The sequence below is a fragment of the Rhinichthys klamathensis genome, unplaced genomic scaffold (genome assembly GCF_029890125.1).
Source record: "Rhinichthys klamathensis goyatoka isolate OS25496 unplaced genomic scaffold, OSU_Roscu_1.1 h1tg000229l_1, whole genome shotgun sequence".
NCBI classification, from domain to species: Eukaryota; Metazoa; Chordata; class Actinopteri; order Cypriniformes; family Leuciscidae; genus Rhinichthys; species Rhinichthys klamathensis.
In genome coordinates this window covers 3815974-3840710 of record NW_026606753.1, presented here as the reverse complement: position 1 = coordinate 3840710, position 24737 = coordinate 3815974, and the positions used below count along the sequence as shown (strand labels likewise).

The following is a 24737-nucleotide window of genomic DNA, read 5'->3' as shown; positions in this document are numbered from 1 at the left end:
TATAGCCTACAATCGAACAAACACTATAATAACATCTTAGCAAACAAGCTTATTTGATGTGGCAGTATTTTACAGTAAAAACGACATCTTGTCTTTCATATGTAACATCGTTTTTATGATTAGGACATATAAATGTTAATTTGCAGTTTAATACGTTGCTTATACAACAATATTTTATTTCAACATATTTCAGTCGATTTTTACTCATCTCAGTATTGGAATATAGTTAGGTAAAAGCTGTTCATTCATTCACACACAAAATGCGATTCATATTCAAACAGTCTTTACAGACACTATTTCATATCGCGATTAGAACAAAGCACTTGAAAATAAAGAATGTACAATTCCTCAGCTGGATCCGTTGCTCCTCCAAATGAAACTACCTGCACTTCTGAGGTATTTTTTTCCAGGATTATTATTAAGATAGTATTATTCCTCACAGCGTCGTAAATATGAGTCCCTTTCGGTGGGTTATCCAGCTGATGTGTGGGCGTGGATCGCCTCAGAGCATTTGTGTTTGAATAGAGCGCGCGCTCCGTGGGCGTGGTCAAATTAACTTTAATGACCTGAGACGAGAACGACTATCATCTCTCTCTTTTCGTACAGATTACATAAAATGAGAAAAAATGTTTTTTATATAAATTACTTCATTTAAAAGAAGATAATTCAGGCTTCATGCCTGTGTGCCTGTATACCTGTTTGACTGAGTATTTGCAGAGTTACAGTTCATTTTTCGGACGCGTTTCAGAATGGACTTCACTGACAGAGAGAACGCAGAACGCGCATCATGTTTCTTTTTCTTTATTAGGCAAAAAGCACAACACTTTGTTTTTATTATGAGGTTCCACAAAAAAATACAAACTTAACAGGATCGAATGATGTACAACACTTATGTAAGATCAAAATCAACCGAGTAATTTGAGTCTCTTTTGCACTGAAAAGGAAAAAAGTGAGCTGGTATCGCCGGCGAGACCGCCGACCCCAGAGGGTTAATTGATTAATAAGGGAATAGGGAAAGAATTAAGCCTACCCAAATCTTTTACACGTTTTCTTTCTGATACAAGTTTTACCGTTTTTTTTTCTCCACAAGTCACTTTTTTCATTAGCTACATTAGTGACAAAATTAGCTGTGTTCAATAGCAAACATGAATTTAGAGCAGTTTGGAGCCTACCTGTGTAAGTAAGCCCACTATGCTTTTTGATGTAAAATCATCACATTTTATTCAATAAACACTTCAATCTTGATTCAGTTATGATTTTTCAGCATAACTAATTAAATACATGATAAAGAAACTTACTGTTAGTATTTTACATTTTAGCATGAATTTAACAATAAACAAACACAATTGATCTAAACTTTTTATTTGGGTGCTTCCACATTCTTACCATGATCCCTTTGACCTATTTTTGTCTTGCATTAAAGGGATACCTCACCTCTGGAAAGATGAATGTGTATGTAAAATGGGTCATTTATGTAGAAGAAATGTGAAACTATTTTTGAATTTGGAGGTTTCTAGACTGAGAAAAGCCAGAAAATGTATTTTTGGCTTATGTGGATGAAAGACAACAACTCCCAGAATGCACTTGCTTCGCTGCCCTAGGAGGCTACGCCTACCGGTAACAGAGCGCCGTAGTTAAACAACAAGTCTAGGCTACTAGTGAGTCTCCGTGATGAGTCTGCCCAGGATTTCGAGATTGAGATTGTCCAGGATTCGGCTTTTGCATTCTACAATCGCCATTCATTATGTGTACTGTGGCGAGCAGGACGAGACTGAGGGCCACGGGAGAACGGCGCGAGGCCGGTGGCGTGATTACTGATGACGATAAGTGACACCTGTGAGACGCACCGGTCTCGTATCTCTCACGGAGGAGCGGATAAAATGTTAAAACGCACATCAACTGATCACTTGTTTAGCGTTCATGTAAACACTACATTCAGATTCACCAATCGGAATGAATTCAGTTAGATTGAAACAAAAGGTGTGTATGTAAACAATGAATGGCGACTGCAGAAAGCAAAAGCTGAATCCTAGACATGTCCGGGAAAAAGAGGATGGTGAGATCCCACCCTCTATGGGCGGGTTGAGAACATGCGGGACAGCCCCTACTACTGGCTGTAGTCTTTAGCCTCTGGCCAAAAAATCCTCCGATGATGCAAAATGACGATTTTGCGTCATCGGAGGATTTTTTCCAGACAAAAAATACATAAATCTCTCGTCTCAGGGGGATATGAGGGTGGAAAGCACGGTAATTCGAAAATACTACAGATTTTCTACTAATACAAAGCTTAATGCTAAATCCTGAAGTATCCCTTTAAGTCAAGTCAAGTCACCTTTATGTATATAGTGCTTTATACAGTACAGATTGTTTTAAAGCAGCTTTACAGTGATACTGACGTCGTCATACTCAGATTCTAGTCAGAATGTGAGTCTGATACTGCTCCATTGGACTGATTATGGGGCGTGTTTCAACCGAACCAGGAAAAAAATGCCTCTGTACTCAATAGGATAGACCGAATCCTGTAGGAAGGACGGGAAAAACAACTTTCCGATCGACAAATGCCTTGATCGCGGTGCTCTGTTCCTCTTTTAAAATGAATGTGCTGTCTACATCTTCTATAACAGATGGCTGAATCTACACATCTAAAATCTCCAGCGGCAGCCATTCTTTGTTGTAAACGAATTCAACCCAAGCGCTCTTTGGTGACGTGGATGGTAACGTTACTGTTGATCATCTGTCCATCAGCGTATAAAGCCCGCCCTGACAATTTGATTGGTCCGAACAGCTTTGGTTCGGCCATACTTGCTTCACAACGGATCAAGTCAGAGCCAAGGGGGTAATCCACCAGCCGGAAACTGAAGTCTCCCCAGGGCCCGCCATTGGCTACCAAGCCTTCACCTGCTGTTAGCATTCCATTGACTCCCATTCATTTTGGCGTCACTTTGACAGCGAATAACTTTACATCTGAGGCGTTTAAAGACTCCATTTGTCCATTGTTTATTTCTAAAGAAACACGACAATGTATAAGAAATTACCGTATAGACAGGAAGAGAAGCTTGAGGGCAGTCGGGGGGACGTGGAGGCATAAAGTCAAGGGAGAAGCCCATAGAGAGTCATAAAGTTGCTCCTGCTGCTAGCTCATGAACAGCTCCTACTCACGCTCTCCGTCTCTGCAAGATTCGGAAGGGAATGATTTAGATTCCTCTTGGCACAGCTACTAGAAGACGTACAGGTTGCTCACGTCACATCTACTACGTCAAGCTCAGTTTGAGTCTGCGCAGTGCGCTTGGCAATCAGGAAGTGAGTGCTTCTAATTGACTTCACTTTTCTCCGTTGAAGTCTATGGGGTCGCTGTGTCCATTTCTTTTACTGTCTATGGTCAGAGTCCGTCTACGGAGAGCCTTGGCACTTCCTATTAGCCCCATTGTATCATCTTGGTTGCAGTTCCATTAGAATTCCACTGGAGGTGATCGCGGGCGAGTGCAAACTGAATTGGAGTCTATGGAGCTAGACGGCTAAATGTATCTCTTTCTCCTGCTTGTCGTTGAATCAACGTAGATTTTATTGTTGATTCCACAAGTTCAATATAGATTATAGGCCAAAAATCGAATGAATGAGTACTTATTTCCTTTCGATTTCTTACAGGTTGGGCCGTTGTTGGCCGGAACACACAAGCATTCTGCTAGACGGATTTGCGACTGATTACGACCTTAGACCCCGTTTGATGGTACCTGAAGCTAAAGCAGAATCAGAAACATTATGTTAAGGAGGACTTTCTGTCGAAGTTAATTTTTGTGTAATGTTTTTATATTTTCCTGCGGGCACTTTTATTTTCATATCGTTATATAAGTGCTGAAGTGAATTGCCGTAAAGAAGCACCTCAGGCAGTTTGAAAATATGTGACGTCATCACATTTTTTGAATGGATTTTTAGAACAGATAAGTGAACTTAAAAATGCAATTTTCAGCTGAGTGTATTATCTTAGCCCCCCCCCCCCCCCCCCCCCCCCTTTTGAATGCAACTATCAAATTACTTGACAAAAAATTACATCCTGAGAAAAGTGGATTTCTGGGGGTGAAACCCCATAGACTCTCATTCACTCTGCACAGGCCTGCGAGCGCCCCCGCATGGACAGAGACATGTTACTGCAGCCAGTCCAGAAACCGGAAGTAACCAGAGAGTGACAATTCTCTTCTATTAGATATTCTCTGATCAAGTCCAGACCGAACTTCCCATCTTCAAATGTTGTGGGCGGGGCTAAGTTCGGCTGGCATCCAGGCTAGTGATAAACAGGAAAATAATGATCAATGGTGCAAACAGAATTCAATTCTGCTGTAAAGCAGCTCTACAAATACAATAGTGTTAATAGCCGCTTTTCCACCGTCGGGCTGAACGTTTCTTATTGCGTAACCGTTCCATTCCGTGCCGATCTAGGCCAGCTGGTACGGTTATGTTTTCATTTTCATTTTCCACTGTGGGGCTGATAGCGGCCGGTCTTTGGAATGTAATACAAACGTGTCAGTCGTTGCCTTGGTGACGTGACAGTTTACTGATGATGTGAGATGTAAATAGCGACCACGTTATGGAGAATGATCAGCTATTGCTTTTAATTGTATTAATGCTTTGTTTACCTCACTCAAATAGCACGCTTAACCAGCTACAGAGAAACTGGTAGCCAGGCAACAGACAAGTGAGTGGTGTGAGTGGTGACGTCACTTCATGAATTTTGATGAACGGTTTGTAATCGTGCCGTGGGACGCTTGGCGCTCTTTTTTTTTTTTATTGTCTTTTTTTCGTATCACATAATTTAGTAATCATAATAAATTAGGTATCATTCAAAAGCTTACAAACTCTAAATTAATTCTGTGAAAACTATTTTGAAATTGGATGTTGCAATACCATGGAAACGGTACTTTAAATTCTTTTAGCGGGCTCCTCCCCTAGTGTCAGGTTTCATATTGCAAAATTTATTTTAACTACTTTATAATCAAAACCTTTTATAATTTTGACAAAACACAAATCGTCAGAAAGGTATGAGTCTCAAGGTTTCATATTTGATGACTATTTTGTGATAGAAGTAGCCTGGTTAAAACCAGACCATTCTCAGTTGTAACTGAGTTATGGTCTGGCAAAGCGTCATAGACAAATCATTTCCAGAGGGGCGTCACCAACGGACGTCGCGGATAGACCTAAAACCAATCAGAGCGATGAAGGAGATGACGTATGCAGAGCGGCGGAGAAACATCTCCGTGTGTTGTTCTTTGCTCGGTTTTTAACAAAAAGGAAACGTTCAAAGCGCTTAAAACAGACGTGATAGCTGATTCGAACGAGTGATGTTCGACGGCGGCATCCATCTTTGTAATGTAGGCTACACAATCTGATTCAAAATCCCAGCGCTGTCGACATCGTGTAAAGCCCGCCCCGTCGTTTCTGATTGGTGCCGCGATTTCGACGGATTGGAAATGGGCTTGAATGAGCTCTTTGCCAGACTAACTTTCAGAGCAAATCTAAATTTGCCGGAAGTTGTCTGGGTTTTCCCAGGCTATGATAGAAGTGATATTTGGACAGAAATGTATTAATTTGTTGCAGAAGAATGCATAAAAAAATCAATGGAATGTGGGTGACACCCGGTGGCTAATTTTTGTACAGCGCCTAAACAAAATATCATAGGAACTTATAATTGTGTGGTATCAACTTCAAATTTGGAACACAACTTTGTTAGATATATGGCTTTGATTATATAGTAATTTTATAGTAAAAATTTATTTTGTAAAATGTATATTTTATATAAAATGGAAAATGTTTAATTTGTAAATTACTGTTTAATTACTGTAAATTTGATTTACAGTTAATTTAATCTTCCATAACTTTTTCATACTTTCATTTTTTGAAGTGTTTTCACTTCAGATTACACTTCAATAATCTGAGTGTCTTCTTTAAAACAAGACCAAATTTAGGCCCAAAGCATTCTTGAATTACAACCATTTAAATTTGGATAGTGCATTTTCACATCTATTCTCAAATAGGGCTGTGCCGGTAAACTTGACAACCGCACCAAACCGCCAAAACACATTTTTTTGTATGTGAATGCTGTTTTACATGAATATTATGACAGGAGTGAAGGACAAAGCTTTGTTTACAAAATAAAGAATAGGTTAGCAATTAAATGTTACATCGCAGCCAAACGTTTGGATTTGTGACGAATGATGAGAGAGTTGTGCGTGCGCCCATAAATGTAAGCTTTGTCGGCTTAGTATTCTGTTTTGCGATCTGGTCACCCGATTATCAGCAAATTTAACACTATTCCATTAGTTATTCCACTGGAAATGGAATCTCTTGTTTCTTTTCCCAAATCTTCACTCACGTCTCACCCATTTTCGCAGGGGATTATAAACGTTTATTCCTTTGGTTTGCTTTAAAGTAGGCCTATTATATTCACATTCTTTACTGTGGTATAGTAGAAAAACGCTGTAGGAAAGATAGCATACCTTTTTACTTCCACGTCAAATTCTTTTTAACACAGTTTTTACTTGTTATTATTAGACTTGGTAAGGCACGTCAAGCTTATTTGTAAAGCGTGTTTCACACGCGCGGGTGATTTTAGTTTCGCTTTCTTTGGCAGCGCAAATTCAAACATAGCCTAAATGTCTTGCCCTTGTGGATTAATTCGCTCTTCAGAACTTTTACAACAAGTAAAAAACTTAAAAGATATACAAAAAAAAGAGATGTTCTTTCTGCTCGTGTCTCACATCCCTGATCCCTCTCAAAGCACAGAGCGGAAGGCTAGGCTATGTCACGCGTATTTGTGAGGAAAATTTATGTTTTTTAAACATTTAACTTTATTATATTATGTAAGTTAATATTATTTACTGATATTTATTTCAATGCTTTACAGGCTTTAAGGTGATGATACACAGGGCAACTTTTTGAGCAATGTTACTGGGCAATCTTGCCGAGCGATTGTTGCTTGGGCACTTTCCCATTGAAAATGGGCAATACATTTATTTCTATCTGGATAATTTATATCCGTTTTGGGCCCTGTGTCTCATCTGGTTGCCCGTTGACGGCAACATTGCCCAACAACATTGCCCAAAAAGTTGCCCTGTGTATCATCACCTTTAGTGTGATGGTTCATTGACGGAAGTGCTCAAATAAACATGCATGTATGTTACGAAATGAATGTTTAGTTGTCCGGGGGGGGGGGGGATGGGGGTCCGAAAACCAGTCGGTGTGACCACCATTTGCCTCACGCAGTGCAACACCTCTTTTTATTCGCATAGAGTTGATCAGGTTGTTGATTGTGTCCTGTGGAATGTTGGTCCACTCCTCTTCAATGGCTGTGCGAAGTTTCTGGATATTGGCAGGAACTGGAACACTCTGTCTTCTACGCCGATCCAGAGCATACCAAACATGCTCAATGGGTGACATGTCCAGTGAGTATGCTGGCCATGCAAGAACTGGGATGTTTTCAGCTTCCAGGAATTGTGTACAGATCCTTGCAACATCTGGGGCCGTGCATTATCATGCTGCAACATGAGGTGATGGTCGTGGATGAATGGCACAACAATGGGCCTCAGTATCTCGTCTGTGTTCGTTGTCCATAACATACGCCTGCCCATACCATAACCCCACCGCCACCATGGGCCACTCGATCCACAACGTTGACATCAGCAAACCGCTCACCCACACGACGCCATACACGCTGTCTGCCATCTGCCCTGTACAGTGAAAACCGGAATTCATCCGTGAAGAGAACACCTCTCCAAAGTGCCAGATGCCATCGAATGTGAGCATTTGCCCACTCAAGTCGGTTACGACGACGAACTGCAGTCAGGTTGAGCCCCGAAGAGGACGACGAGCATGTAGATGAGCTTCCCTGAGACGGTTTCTGACAGTTTGTGCAGAAATTGTTTGGTTATGTAAACCGATTGTTGCAGCAGCTGTCCGGGTGGCTGGTCTCAGATGATCTTGGAGGTGAAGATGCTGGATGTGGAGGTCCTGGGCTGGTGTGGTTACACGTGGTCTGCGGTTGGATGTACTGCCAAATTTTCTGAAACGCCTTTGGAGACGGCTTATGGTAGAGAAATGAACATTCAATTCACGGGCAACAGCTCTGGTGGACATTCCTGCAGTCAGCATGCCAATTGCACGCTCCCTCAAAACTTGTGACATCTGTGGCATTGTGCTGAGTGATAAAACTGCACATTTTAGAGTGGCCTTTTTTGTGGCCAGCCTAAGGCACACCTGTGCAATAATCATGCTGTCTAATCAGCATCTTGATATGCCACACCTGTGAGGTGGATGGATTATCTCGGCAAAGGAGAAGTGCTCACTAACAAAGATTTAGACAGATTTGTGAACAACATTTGAGAGAAATAGGCCTTTTGTGTACATGGAAAAAGTCTTAGATCTTTGAGTTCAGCTCATGAAAAATGGGGGCAAAAACAAAAGTGTTGCGTTTATAATTTTGTTCAGTGTGTATATACACTCACCGGCCACTTTATTAGGTACCCCATGCTAGAAACGGGTTGGACCCCCTTTTGCCTTCAGAACTGCCTCAATTCTTCGTGGCATAGATTCAACAAGGTGCTGGAAGCATTCCTCAGGGAGTTTGGTCCATATTGACATGATGGCATCACACAGTTGCCGCAGATTTGTCGGCTGCACATCCATGATGCGAATCTCCCGTTCCACCACATCCCAAAGATGCTCTATTGGGTTGAGATCTGGTGACTGTGGAGGCCATTTTAGTACAGTGAACTCATTGTCATGTTCAAGAAACCAATTTGAAATGATTAGAGCTTTGTGACATGGTGGAAGTAGCCATCAGAGGATGGGTACATGGTGGCCATAAAGGGATGGACATGGTCAGAAACAATGCTCAGGTAGGCCGTGGCATTTAAACGATGCCCAATTGGCACTAAGGGGCCTAAAGTGTGCCAGGAAAACATCCCCCACACCATTACACCACCACCACCAGCCTGCACAGTGGTAACAAGGCATGATGGTTCCATGTTCTCATTCTGTTTACGCCAAATTCTGACTCTAACATCTGAATGTCTCAACAGAAATCGAGACTCATCAGACCAGGCAACATTTTTCCAGTCTTCAACTGTTCAATTTTGGTGAGCTCTTGCAAATTGTAGCCTCTTTTTCCTATTTGTAGTGGAGATGAGTGGTACCCGGTGGAGTCTTCTGCTGTTGTAGCCCATCCGCCTCAAGGTTGTGCGTGTTGTGGCTTCACAAATGCTTTGCTGCATACCTCGGTTGTAACGAGTGGTTATTTCAGTCACTGTTGCCCTTCTATCAGCTCGAACCAGTCTTGCCATTCTCCTCTGACCTCTGGCATCAACAAGGCATTTCCGCCCACAGAACTGCCGCTCACTGGATGTTTTTTTCTTTTTCGGACCATTCTCTGTAAACCCTAGAGATGGTTGTGCGTGAAAATCCCAGTAGATTAGCAGTTTCTAAAATACTCAGACCAGCCCTTCTGGCACCAACAATCATGCCACGTTCAAAGTCACTCAAATCAACTTTCTTCCCCATACTGATGCTCGGTTTGAACTGCAGGAGATTGTCTTGACCATGTCTACATGCCTAAATGCACTGAGTTGCCGCCATATGATTGGCTGCTTAGAAATTAAGTGTTAACGAGCAGTTGGACAGGTGTACCTAATAAAGTGGCCGGTGAGTGTATATATATATATATATATATATATATATACTGTATATATATTATTTTTTTAAAACAACCACCGCCGGTGGTTGGTCCATTACCACCGTGGTGGTAAAAAACTGCCACCGTCACAGCCCTATTCTCAAAAAGGGGGGTGATAGTTAAGGGGTTAAGTGTCCCCAACTAAGCAAGCCATTGATGACAGTGGCAAGGAACCCAAACTCAGCTGACAGAATGGAGAGAGAGAGAAAAACTTGAGAGAAACCAGGCTCAGTTGGGGGAACCGGTCTCCTCTTACCAAATAGACCAACATGGTGTGATTATGATTCTAGGCTACATCAGAAGTCAGATTGCAGATGCAGATAATATTTCATTCAACTCCTTCCGCTTAAAGGTTGGGATACAGTATGCTAGCATATGGTGGGATGGAGGTTAAGCTGGTCATAGGGGTTTGCGCAAAGGACCTCTCTGGTTCTCGTGGTCTCGGGTGAGGGTCTGTGCCAATGGCTGTCATGTCGACGTGGTCTTTGCAGGGGATCTGTCTCTAGTGCTCGTCTAGTTGTCATGGTCTCCACTGACATTCAGGGCTGCGCTGAGGTCATCTCTAGGTGCAGGTCCACCATCTGGTCTGGATATGTACCGGATCTGGCTGACTACTTTAATGAATGAGACAGACAGTCTAATATTAACGTAGATGCCATTCCTCTTGCCATGTAACAAGTACATATGATGTTGTGGGAATTGTTCCTGGTTCAGGTTGACCTAATTTATGCAGCTTAACAATACTATAAGGAATTTGAATTATAGAAATGTGATAGTGTGTTATGTGTATGCTAGGTTAAAGAGATGGGTCTTTACTGACAGAGTGACAGAGTGTGTCTGCCTCCCAATCAATGCTAGGAAGACTTGTTCCAGAGTTTGGGTGCAAAATAGGAAAAGGATCTTCCACCCGCAGTCGATTTTGATATTCTGCAGTCGGTATTATCAACTGGCCGGAATAGTAGTAGATAGAAGTAGACAGATAGTAGTAGAAAAACATCCAGCTTAAAAAATATTGCAATATCCAGAAAACATTTGCTTAATAATAAATCATTTACACGCTGTTCTTATTGAATTTGTTTAAAATGAATTTCGTTTCGCAAGGAGAACTGTTGAAGAAAATTAAATAAAACTCAATTTTAAATTCTTGGTGAAGGGGGCCATTCTGAAGGTGATTGTAAAATGATAAATGCATGTTGATGACACATAGCGGTGTAGGCCTTTTTTCATAAGTGCAAATATTTTGCTTTCTTTTTTGTGTTATCGCCTGAGTAGACACATTTAATTATAATAGGTTTAATTTCCTTAATTATAACATTTGTAGCACTTTTTAAAAAACTGTAGTCAAGCTATATATATATATATTTTTTATTTTTTTCTCATGTATGTTTAAAATCAAGGATTAAAAAATAATTAGTTCATTCTGAGCAAAAATGGTAAGGTCATGCGGTTCTAGAGTTTCAAAGTTTCCTTAGGCTGGTTATAATGAAATAAACTGCTTCATTTATTTAGAAACAAAAGTCATTTTAAAATGCTATTTGTATATTTTCATTTTATTATTCTACAGCAAAAGTACACTCCCAATATGCTATAACTGAGCTGCCAACAGTGCAAACTCCTGATGGGAGCTGAGATATTCAAAGCGCTATCATTTCTTTATCCACTAGCAACAAAACTATATAATTTAATTGTATATATAAAATTATTTTATTTATAGTTGTCATGTTTTTTTTTTTTTTATTCATTATGTATTATTTATTTTATTATTTAAATCAATAAATATTCAGAAACACAGGGGCATTAACAGAGCTGCCACCATTTTCTTTTTTCTGTTTAACTTTTATTAGTCTCCTCTGAACAGTGGATGTTGAAATATGTCTGCCACTTGAACTCCGAGAAGCATTTATGTGGGCTGTAATCTGAGGTGCTGTAAATCGGCGGTTTCTGAGGCTGGTAATTTTAATAAACTTATCCTCTGCAACAGAGGTAGCTCTTGGTCTTCCTTTCTTGGGACGGTCCTCATGAGAGCCAGTTTCATCATAACGTTTGATGTTTTTGGCGACTGCACTTGGGGATACATTCAAAGTTCTTGAGATTTTTCGGATTGACTGACCTTCATTTCTTAAAGTAATGATGGACTGTCTTTTCTCTTTACCTAACTGAGTGTTTCTCGGCATAAAATGGATTTGTACAGTAGTTGTTCTAGCACTAATAGGGCTATTGACTCTATAGCCACCCTTCCTATGGTCTAAAGCACATTAAGAAGGCAAGAAACTTTTATTAGACTGCAGATCAAATAGAAGAATACTTGATAACATTTTTTTTTTTAAATCACTGCCTATTCAGAATTTATAGGATGCAGTTTCTTTCTTTTTTTTGTCTGTAAAACAAAATAGCATAAAATAGCAGTCAGCACCAAACAACAGGCAAACTCTGCTCTCTTATAAACAGCACAGCCAGCATTTTGTTCATTTTTGTTCTTTGAACCGCTTTAATCCCCGTCAAAAATAGGCTGTAGACTGACTACTATAGAAAATATCACATCCTTGCCCTTGCGTGTGTGTGTGTGTGGAATGAAAATAGACACAACCAGCGTCTTATCTGTAATACCTTTAAAGTTTACTTAACTAATTGCATAGTATCAAAAATGCATAAAAAATAAAGATGTGTATGGTAACTAAGGGGCTATGTAAAATTTAGTTGGCAACTTCCTAGGTTTATCATTTAAAATAAACATCTTTCAATTTTATATTATTTGTGTGTATATATAATTCTCTCTATCTCTCTCTCTCTCTCTCTCTCTCTCTCTCTCTCTCTCTCTCTCTCTCTCTCTCTCTCTCTCTCTCTCTCTCTCTATCTATATATATATATATATATATATATATATATATATGTGTATATATATATATATATATATATTATATTTAAATTATACATTCAGTTATTTGCTGAATAAATTACTTAAATATTTAAAGGTGTAACTGTAACATTACACTGCAAAATAACTTACAATGGTTTAAATTCATCACAATTATTTAATGAACAAAGCACACAAAAAATGTATTACAAAGCCCTAAAACTGACAATTAATCGCCATAATTACAATAGTTTTTCAGACAATCAATCTTCAGCCAAATTTCATAATTGTATACGATGTTTAATAATGAGGCAATGCAGTGTTGACAGAAGAAAGTCTTAAAGTCTTTTCTAAAAGTGGGCCCAGTTTGTCGCCACAGCAAAAATAACGTAAAAATGGTTGATGTTCATTGATGTTCATTCTTTGTATGTGGTTCAATGTATTCTTAGGTTACTGGACATATTAGGGATAATAGAGGTCATTATAAGACTATTTGACAAATAAAAATTATATTTTGGTTATTATAAGCCCAAAAAGCTGCAGTCCGTAAGTTTTTGGGGTTAAAAATTATCCAAAATAATTTTTGAGCAAGTATATAACTAGCCAGTGTTCAAAACTATCTGCTTGCCATAGCTCGATTCAAAACGGTAAGTATTTGTAATAATGTTTTTAATTCCAGTGGTACTGGTGGATTTCCGTGGGAGATTCGAGCATGTCTTTGCGTCATTACGTCACATCTGTATACATAAAGAAGGAGTCTCGGCTAGTTGGCTATATTGCGTGTGAGGATGTTGGAGGTGGAGATTTATGTTCTTTTCTCACAGCACTTGATATAATTTAACTTTTCAATTTCATGGCGGATCTAGAAAGGTTCAAATTACAATCACCAGTGACAACTGGAGATTCACCCGTTGTAAAATGCAAAAGAATTCGGAGTGGCTACAGAAAAAAAGAGACATGAATAAATATCGTAAGGGCTTTTGAAAGGTGCCGTGAACTCCGTGTTTTGAAAGGGTTCAAAACGAACTCAGAGACGGCTTTTTTTCTGCTGGACAGGTAAGACATTTCAATGGTTCAATTATGTAACAGTAGCACACTTGTTCGCTTAATTCATACAGTTACGGAGTAGGCTACTGAACTACGGATAGCCCTATTACACATTAACAATTTGAGAACAAAGTATAATTTGCACGGTTTGACGTGATATGATAAGCGATCGTTAGATTTAATCAGTGCGATTTACTGCAATGCTTTTTTTCCCTTAGTTGGTCAGAACAAAAGTGGATGTTACTAACTTGTTCAGATGACATTTTCCAGTAAAAATTCTTATGTTGGTCATACTTCCAAAAAGTAGAATCTGTGATTCCGAATGCCAGTATCCACACCGGCGGCGACTGACAGCCGCACATTCTCCTCAAAACATTGGATTAATCCGCGCTATGCCCCGTCGAGGCACAACCCACGTAAAGTTGATAATTCCGCGAATAACTGCAATTGCAGATTTCAAACAGAGATGGCGACAAAGAGGAAAAAACTATGGACTGCAGCTTAAATACTGCTTTTAAATTCCAAGAAAATAAATCTAAGGTTGGATTTGTTTTACACTTACAAATACTTGCAATACTTTTTATCACTTGATTTTAGGGAAGAAAAAGCTTGTTCTGAGGGTTTTTGAACTGGAAAGTTTTTATATGAATACTACAATGTTTGCCAGACAGTAGCAATACATTATCCCAAATAAGTCAAGAACTTGACATTCAATTGGTGCCACATGACAGTAACAAACATCTGCATTTGCCTTTAAATAAACAATTTCTCTCATGCATTGTCTTTTTTAATATTTAAAAATAAAACAACCACTGGACATATAGGGTATGTGGGCTTAGGCTCACTTTATTATTTTGCCATTAGTTATGCAATATAATTAGATATTGCACATTAGATCATTATATACCGACAGTATACGCTAATGTCTAGGTCTCTGGAAAGAGGTTTTGTTATTGCTGTTTATGTTCTGCGTGCTTGGTTGATTGGTCCGGTGGCTACATCTTCCCCTGGTGAGAAATGTTCGTAGAGTTTGCTATTGGAGCATAACTTTATTGTGGGGTTGGAAGCGGAAACTCAGAATATGATTGTATCTCTGGTATTGTTTGTACCTCACAGTCCTCACTCTGAACAAGGTGTGTCTGTTGAGAGCATAATTTTATTAAAAGCATACCCTTTCTGATGTGGAAGAGATTATAATATGGCACTTTTCCATTCCATTCTGTTGACATCAGAAGTAGTCACACTGGGATGGCTCACCCTTCTTTCTCCATATGGAACATATTTGCATAGTCTAAGGTACACCCCTAGAACAGTGTCTTTAAGGTTTTACTTATGTTTTATTTCCAAAACACTTTCTAAACAATCTAGACATTGTGGAATGGATAAAGTCCAAACATGAGATGATGGTTGAATGGTCACCCATTCATATGTGTATGTTTTGATAGGGGATCTTGTGTGCATTGTTGTGAGAAAAGCAGCAGGCACTAAGCATTTACTATGCTCTGAACGAACTTAAAGTAGTTGTGCTGCAGTTTTATGTAAATATTTTGGAACAAAAGTATGTGTGAAGAATTATCATTTTATATTGGCCTTTGGTGTTAATAGGCCTTACATTGCCCAAACAAAGGCAAACTGTTGGTGCAAGGACACTTAAAAATAGAAATATTCTCACAGGGTATGAGGCATGAGCATTTTCATGGCAACAGTCCAAATATGTTTTTATTTCAGTGATGAGTAGTCTGGGTGGGTTTTTTTTTTGTGTGTGTGTTTTTTTCCATTTGGACTGTAAAGAAAACTGACCCACCAATGAGATTTAGTCCAAAGATGACAAAGGTAGTTCAAAATAACAGTTCAGTTTATTAAACAAAGCAAATCGGATCGCAATAGATGTGAAGGACTATAATGCGTTAAGAGCTCGCTCAAGTACTGGGGAGCTAAAACATTTAGTGCTTTGTAAGTAATCAGCAATATTTTAAAATGTATATAATGTTTAGGGAGCCAAAGAACAGCATTACAGTATAATTGAAAACTATTCATTGTAACATGTATTTGGCTTTAAAAAAAATAACAACTTTTAATTTAAGTGAACTTAAATCAATCTTCACATAAACTCATTATAATAAATGTCACATTTACCTATGTCCTTCAATATATCAGGACACACTTTTTCAGTCAGTCAGTCCAGTCAGACCGATTCAGATTTTTACGTGCGCTGTAAAATTGCACAAAAAGTAATTGTTTTTGTTGTTTTTTTACCTTTGTAAACAGTGCTTTAAGATTTTCAGATAGGGCCCCTAATTACTGCTTATAGTTAGTAAGGTAGTTGTTAAGTTTAGTTTGGGTAGGATTAAAGGATGTCGAATATGGTCATGCAGAATAAGGCATTAATATGTGCTTTATAAACAGCCAATATCCTAGTAATATGCATGCTAATAAGCAACTAGTTAATGGAAATTGGACCCTAAACTAAAGTGTAACCAAATATCTTTCTTTTTTTGGGATATTGTTGGCATTTTAGTTACACAATAAACTATTTTTGGCAAATCAACAAACTCTTGTGGCTTCTCTCTGGGCAGGAAGGAAAGACAAAAAAACATTATTTATTACATTTTGTAAATAATCAATGGGATATACTTATATTTGGGTCGTTAACTACTATGTTATAACTTTTAAACATTTGATACATGTTTGCATTTCATGTTTTGACATTGTACTTGCTATATATCTAAAAAAAATATTTGCATTAATTACTGCTGTATTTTGTGTAATTACACGATTGACCCTTCCCTTACACCATAACCCACCCTTAAACATAACTATACCACTATACCACCTCAAATGCAATACAACATGAACACGTGTTAATTTCGTTAACGAAATCTATTACGAAAAAGATTTCGTTGACAACCTTTTTTTCCATGACTAAGACGAGACGTGACGATATGACACCAACGTCATGAAACAAGACTAAAATGTAGTTAGATGTAAAAATGTAAATAGATCCTGCGTTCCTTCACGAGCTGCTTGCACTGTTTGCGGCGATCAAAGCTTCTAGGTGATGAACTGTAATAAATCCAAACGTTGATCTCAATTATGTTGTTTGCGATTGTGGTTGCGGAATAAATGCACTTACTCTGTCTGGCAATACAAAATCTTTTTTTTTGCTGTGGTTTTAATATAAAAATTGTAATGCAATTTGGAATTATTGGAATTACTATTAGGAATTTCACCGTTTTAATATTTGAGTTTCTTGTTTTACCAGTTTTCATAACAGAGAGTGTGTTCATTTATATGATAAACAGCCTACAACATATCAGGAAACTAGATGAGGTAAAATAAATAATGCGTATGAGTTGACATTACCTTGATTTGTGCTAGGTGAAAGTGCAATAATTCTGATGAAATGTAAAATTACATTTCTCAAATGTCAACAATCGTTGTGATTTATAATTTTGAGCAAAATAATCATGATTATGAAATTAACCATTATGCAGCATGACGTAATTGTTTTCATTTGACTAAAACTAGACTAAAATGCTTGGACAATTAGGCCGGTTTTATGAGATATAAACTGAAAAGCAAATGGAAAATAATAAGCATAGCTGCAGCTGCTGTTCATAATGTTTCAAGCAATACATAGTCATATACTTTTGATCCGATATAACTGCTGGGAAGCTTATGAGATGTTATTATGTAAATGCTTAGCTAAAAAAAAAACGTGACTTTAATCTAGATTTAAACTGGGAGAGTGAATCTGAGCCCCAAACATTATCAGGAAGGCTATTCCAGAGTTTAGGAGCCAAATGGGAAGACACACTCCCTCCTTTAGTGGACTTAGATATCCTACAGTATACTACCAGAAGCCCAAAGTTTTGTGACCTTAAAGAGCGTGATGAATTGTACACCTCAGACTCATATTACATATTGTAAACTGAGGCATAATAGGCATAATTTTAAATAAAATATTATTTATGGACATACAGTATTAATTAAAAAGTCTTTGATCCACTATACTGGAAACAATTCAGATTTTTAAACTGTAATGTGATGGTCATCGTTATTATGTGTACGTTTGAGCTTAATTTGAATTCATCTAACAATATAGATTTTAATTGTGTTTGTATGTATACCTGCTCATCTATAATCTACAGACTAAGGAGAATGAGGATCTGCGAAGAGCCTATGCCAAACATCATGACCGTTTACGCTTCATTCAAACCAACTACAGAACAGTGACTGAGCAGCTGAAGAAAGCTGAAGATTCCCATGACTTGTAAGTACTTACTATTTAAAACTTGATATTTGCACATAATAATATGTTGTCCATGTTGTCATCCTCTTGCTTATTACAGTTTTTACTGTCTCTAGGACCTTAATACATAGGACACTTTTTCAAAACTCTTGTTTTCTATGTGGGCTAAACTGTTGGATCATATTCCATTGTTTTGGCACAAAGTATATTCAATGTTTTTTCAACCACCAAAATTCTATATGTACCTACAGGCTAATTTGCATGGTTAAATACTTTTTTCAAAACAGTCTCAAGAACTTAAGTTCAAAACTTTTTTCATGTTAAATACAGTAAAGCTGCTTGCAGAGCACATGTAAACATCCATGTCACTATGATGAGATGCTTTCTTAACTGCAGTTTTCGCACCGCTGTTGTTGTGTGTTTATTTTGTTATTGAGAGCAAAGCGTGCCGCACGTATTGGTATATTCATCTAAATGCGGCTTGCAACAGCGTGTGCGCTAGTGGGATGTTTGCTAACAGTATACCTCCACTGAATTTTGCCTTGAGTACAGTATATGAGGGCCTTTACAGTTGGTACTCAACCAGAATAATACTTTTACCGCTGCCGTTCCCGCGGCGGTAAAATTCGGGTGTGTATTTGCTGCCTTTTGCTGCCACTTTAAAAAGTGTCAGTTTATCCGCTCTATTGCGTAATCTGCCACCACGCAGCGGCTCATTCAGAGTGATTGAAAGCTGGTAGCAGATGAATTCAAGTGAAACATTGTAGTTAAATAAATTCATAATCACAATACTGAAATTAAATTTAATAAATAATGAAAACATTTCAACATAAAATATTGCAATAGAAACATATTAGGCTACATCAATGAGGCTTTGCAAGAGCATAAAAGACGTTAATTTCATAGCGTTTAGACAGTAGCTGTGGTCTGTGGTCAACACAACAACATGAGCCTCACGGAGCTTCAAGCGATCCGAGATCGAATCTCATTGTAGCCTACATGCTGTTAACCGATGTTGGCCGACACAGCGTTTATGTTTTACCGTTCTTGATGCTTAAATATGTAACTGTTTATTAAAGTCAAGCGTTTTGTTTAATTATCAATGGCACATTACAACATAAATTTGCTACATTCCAGTAGAGCCGCTGCACAGACGACAAAACTGATGAAGGAAGATTGTCAGCCAATCGCGTCAGAAAATGAAAATGATGAAGCTCTTCTTTAATCTGCTAAATTATTGTTTTGTGAACTTATTCATGAAATTGAGATGACTGACAGTGATACTCGGCCATAGCAACGGAAGAACTTTTTCAAACAGATCCATACATTGAACACATCAGAAAAAGACTGATTTTGTTGACTTGGCTACAAAAAATAACAGACTAACTAAATAGTATTGTTTTCAATTTAAAAACAAATGAAAATGTAAAAGAACACTAAAATGAATTAAGTTTGAAACCCCATCGCACATTTCAAGGTTTAAATAAAGTTTCTGGACAGTTTATTTATTTTAAACAGGGTTGCATTGAGTTTAGAGTTTATTTCCTTTGCGATGCAAAATAAGAAACACAGAATCTTATTCTTGCGACATTTTAAACGTGTATTGCCAAAGAAATTGCAGCTAAATTATAACTATAAACTATAACTATATAATTATAACAGTACAAAACGAAAATAGTCCAAAGCAACATAAATTAAGAACATGCGTTTTTCTTTGCCTCTCTCTCGCACTGGATCTCTTTTTAGCAAGTTTATTTTGTCTCCCTCACTGCGCGCGCCGGGCCTCTCTCGAAATTAAACATTTCAGGGTAAAAACATCATACAGCTGATAATACTGTATATGTTGCTGCGTGTCATCCATACAAATCACGAAAAAAAAAAAAACTGTAACAAATTATTTATTTGTTGCTTCAAAGACACAGCATGCCTTGTTGAATTCACCTTACAATAAAACGAGGTTGATCGCGAATTAAAGAGCTCTGTATCTGATGCTCACTCCCATTCGTTTGTTTGGCATGAATGCGTTTCGTCAACAGTTCATGTTTAGATATTGCCAGATTGTTGACAATCATACACACTGCTCAAACATTCTAAAACTCTACAAAACCAGTTGAAACAACTGGATTGAAAACTTCAATTGAAATTCTGTGTGAAAAAAACTTTAAATACAATAAATAAACTACAATATTTATAATTTAGATATAGGCCTACATTTGGACACCTCGAGAGATTTATCCTTAAAAGAATTTTGCCTTTGCCTGCTCATCAGGCTGGCTATCCGACATCTCCATATGAAAGACGGAACATTAACACCTATTGTCCTGCACGCACGATAAAGCCACTGTCCCTCCAAACCCCCCACAGGCTCTCTGAGTCCGAGACTGACTTAAAACGCTATTCTAGACATTAGCATTAGGCTATTAAAATGTTGATAATGAAGGAATTAAATAATTTAAGCTACATGTAGTGATATTTCTGTCATAAAAGTGTATTACTAAATATTTCATTATTTCAATAATTGAAGAAGTAAAACGCTACTTCGGTTTGGGCCAGCTTTTTCCAAGCAAAACTAAATACAATCTTCAAGCGCATGATCATTTGTTGTCATGAACAAAATGTTCAACTCAATATTAAATTCCACAGGGATCTTGGGATCTGTGAATTAAGTTTTTTTTTTTTTTTTTTCAAATAAATCTCGAACCACAGTGCTTCATGGTGCTGCTGTTAAACTAAATAACATTTATAGAATAATTATGAACTTAAATGAAACAATATCGCAATATTTCGACAAATTAATTATTTGATCTGGTTTTACATTTTAATTCAGGCGATTTAGCCTACATTTAATTAGAGTGAGATGTTCACCCTTGCCTTGTCCTTTCCTCATTGGGAAGCGCTCACATGATAGCTAAAGATGTTTGAGTAGATCCTCTGTACCTCTCGGTTTCAGATGGATTACATAATCAGATAACATTTATTAAATATTTAGACATTTAAAGGCTTTAGACATAGCCAATTTCTTATCGTGACTGAGCTGAGGCAAGTGGCTTTCGGTTCATTTTTGTGACGCGCAGCTCCTGGAGACAGAGACGACAGATACACTTTTGTCGTTAGCCTAATATGAATAAAAGTTTACAGTTTTGAACGATGTAGGCTACTCTACTCCTATCTGTATGACCAAAAAATTACGGAGTAGCCTATTAACCCTCTGGGGACCAAGGTGTTTTTGGGGTCCTTGAGATGTTTTGACATGCCCTGGCATTTGTACTTTTTTCAGTTGCTTATAAACATATTAATGGCACAGGTGAAATTACACTCTATTTAGCACAAACAGGGCTACCATAATATGTGAGCAACATGTATGTACATGTTTGTATTTTTGAGAGAATATTGTTTATGCATGGTTATTGAAAAAACTAAAAATTAAAGTTTCTGAAATAAGGCCACAAAACACATACTAAATATGTGTCCACAATACTTTTGACTAATGGATGTTGTGGCCTAGAGTATTTGCTTCAAAATGATCTGAAAATCATCCTGCCTAACCATTCACATAAAACCATAGATTGCTTTAAATTGTGAAAAACATTTTTTTGTTTGAAAGGCAATATGCGAATGGGCGTGAACGGCCCAATCCCCTCATGTAAAATTAGGTGATTCTCACCTGAGAAGACAAAGATGCATTCATTTCATTCAGGTGCGTCACAAGAAAGAATGGAAGGAAAATATATATACACACACACAGACATATATATATATATATATATATATATATATATATATCAAAATATAAATGAAAGTCAAAAGCACATTTTTAGTCATACCTGGAAACAAATCCTGTTCAAATAGGTTATATGGGCCATTCAATAGAATTGGTTCAAAGTTAGAGTTGGAAACATCTTGAAAAGAAAATTGTCTTTTTCCATAAATCTCTTATAAAGTATTATTTTTTAAAGTAGGCCAATACATTTTATTATACATATTTCAAAGTTAAGGATTCATTATTTTGATATAGCCTAGCTGGAACAAACACTATAACAGTTGATAAGTTTATTTTTTACAAAACATACTATATATTTAACATATGAGCAGAAACTGCTAACAAAAGCTTATTTGATGTCTATTAAAACTTTATAATCTATCCTAAACTAGTCACACACACACACACACACACACACACACACACACACACACACACAGAAACATGATTCAAATTTAAACAGTAGGCTATTTTTGCGTTTACAGACACTAAACGTTATTATATATCGCGATTAGAACAAAGCACAAGAATAAAACACTTACAGTTCAGCTCGCTCCTCGAAGTGAAAATAAACCAGCGCTTGTTCTGAGGTAGGTAAATGTCCCAGGATTATTCCTCACAGCCGCGCAAGACGACAGTACATTAATCTGACTAAATATAGTGTGTTTACCGAGTTTATGTGGGCGTTTACACGTCTCAATGTGTTGCTTCAGATCATTAGCGTTTGAATAGCGCGCACTCTCCGTGGGCGTGTCACATTAGCGGAATAATGAGATGCGAGAACGATAATGAGAACGGCTGACACCTCTCTCTTTTTATATAGGTTACATAAACAGGGAATATTTATTTTAGTTTTAAATTAGATAATTTAAAAGTACAAACTTAAATGATCATAAACATATATTGCTCATGTCTGGTTGAATAGTATTAGCTGAGTTATGTTTAAGTTTAGAGACGTGCTCCAGAAAAAAAGTTCACGGACACGGAGAGGCAGAACGCACACCCTGTTTATTTTCTTTATTTTACAAAACACAATATTTTATTTCGATAGTAGGTGGGCACATAAAAAAGTAGACATTTAACATTTTTTTTTATATGTTTCATAACTCTGTATGACCAGAAATGATGGAGTAGTTTAAGTCTATTTTTCTGCTATGTGAAAAAAATCTGCCAAAACGCACAGGTGCGTTCTTGGTCCCCAGAGGGTTAAGTTCTTTTAGCTGTTAGAAAAATGGATAAAAATAATTCAGCAGAAGCAGGGATGTTTAGACCAGAAAGAAAATCCCCGTCCCCCCTGGCAAATCGCACCTTGCTTACAACGATGTTTTTAAAAACTCTATGTAGGCTATAGGGAATGCAAAAAAAAAAATATATATATATACACTCACCTAAAGGATTATTAGGAACAGCATACTAATACTGTGTTTGACCCCCTTTCGCCTTCAGAACTGCCTTAAAGCTGCAGTAGGGAGTTTTGAGAAAACGTTGACTTAGCCTGAAAATTTGAACAAGCACAACTTACAGGTCCCACCCCCTTGCTCTCTGCTGCGCTACAGCCCTCCCTCCACAGCTCGTCCTCCACAGCAGAGCCCGTCGTGAACGCACAGGTTAGTAAACAGGGCCACCGATGACGGCGGATAAAAAGTTATATGGCACATTCACTAATAGGGACTAAACGTCAACAATATGCTTTACATTGACTATGGCCTGCCCATACTTTGACTACAAACTTGGTCCTCAAATCATTATGTATTTTGCAATACATGTAACTTTATAACGTTGCACTCTTTCTATAAGTTATAAATAGCTAGTAAGATAACGTTAAGATAACGATATATAATGCTAGATAAGGTGTGCCTGTACATTATTTCAGCAACATGACAAGCCAGTGAATTAGCAGGTTTCAATTGTTGCTTAGCAGAGTGCGTGACATTTTATCTACATGTTATGCAGCTAGAGTTTTGACACCGAATCAATGGGCTCTGTCTAATTCTTTCTTTTTCGCTTGTTTATCGTCATCGGTCTTTTTCCCTTTACCTCTTTGTTTTATGAGCAGGTGTCACTCGAGAATTGGCAGTTTAGGTTGTTTCTCCGTCATAAGCACAGCTGCAGCTCGCCGGCAATCTTGAGTTTGAACGACGGTACGCGCTCTGGCGCTCGCGCTGTGCAAGAGAGGGGTGTGATCAGCGCGTACACGAGCGTGATTGACACTGCTAAGACATTCCTCCTGGCTCTGATTGGTTGTTTCTGACCGGGAGCGTGTATTTCTGCAAATGGCAATAGGACCACTGGGAGGAGCCAGAGGAGCTTGATTTTTTCACAGATTATCTGTCTCATATTCTACTGTCAGGACATAATGACAGTTTTAACAAATATGTAAAAAAAATATTTTTTACAAAAGCTACCTACAGCAGCTTTAATTCTACGTGGCATTGATTCAACAAGGTGCTGAAAGCATTCTTTAGAAATGTTGGCCCATATTGATAGGTTAGCATCTTGCAGTTGATGGAGATTTGTGGGATGCACATCCAGGGCACGAAGCTCCCGTTCCACCACATCCCAAAGATGCTCTATTGGGTTGAGATCTGGTGACTGTGGGGGCCATTTTAGTACAGTGAACTCATTGTCATGTTCAAGAAACCAATTTGAAATGATTCGAGCTTTGTGACATGGTGCATTATCCTGCTGGAAGTAGCCATCAGAGGATGGGTACATGGTGGCCATAAAGGGATGGACATGGTCAGAAACAATGCTCCGGTAGGCCGTGGCATATAAACGATGCCCAATTGGCACTAAGGGGCCTAAAGTGTGCCAAGAAAACATCCCCCACACCATTACACCACCACCACCAGCCTGCACAGTGGTAACAAGGCATGATGGATCCATGTTCTCATTCTGTTTACGCCAAATTCTGACTCTACCAACTGAATGTCTCAACAGAAATCGAGACTCATCAGACCAGGCAACATTTTTCCAGTCTTCAACTGTCCAATTTTGGTGAGCTCTTGCAAATTGTAGCCTCTTTTTCCTATTTGTAGTGGAGATGAGTGGTACCCGGTGGGGTCTTCTGCTGTTGGAGCCCATCCGCCTCAAGGTTGTGCGTGTT

General features: G+C 38.1%; 1 protein-coding gene across 3 annotated transcripts in view; it reads left to right on the top strand.

The window, feature by feature from the left end:
• The window catches only part of cntln (centlein, centrosomal protein), a 175796-nt gene that overhangs the window by 52923 nt on the left and 98136 nt on the right, over positions 1-24737 (top strand). For all 3 annotated transcript variants that reach the window (XM_056265144.1, XM_056265143.1, XM_056265145.1), the window contains one exon: positions 17771-17892. In XM_056265144.1, coding sequence (XP_056121119.1) covers positions 17771-17892 — 122 coding nt within the window. The remainder of the gene's footprint in view (positions 1-17770; positions 17893-24737) is intronic.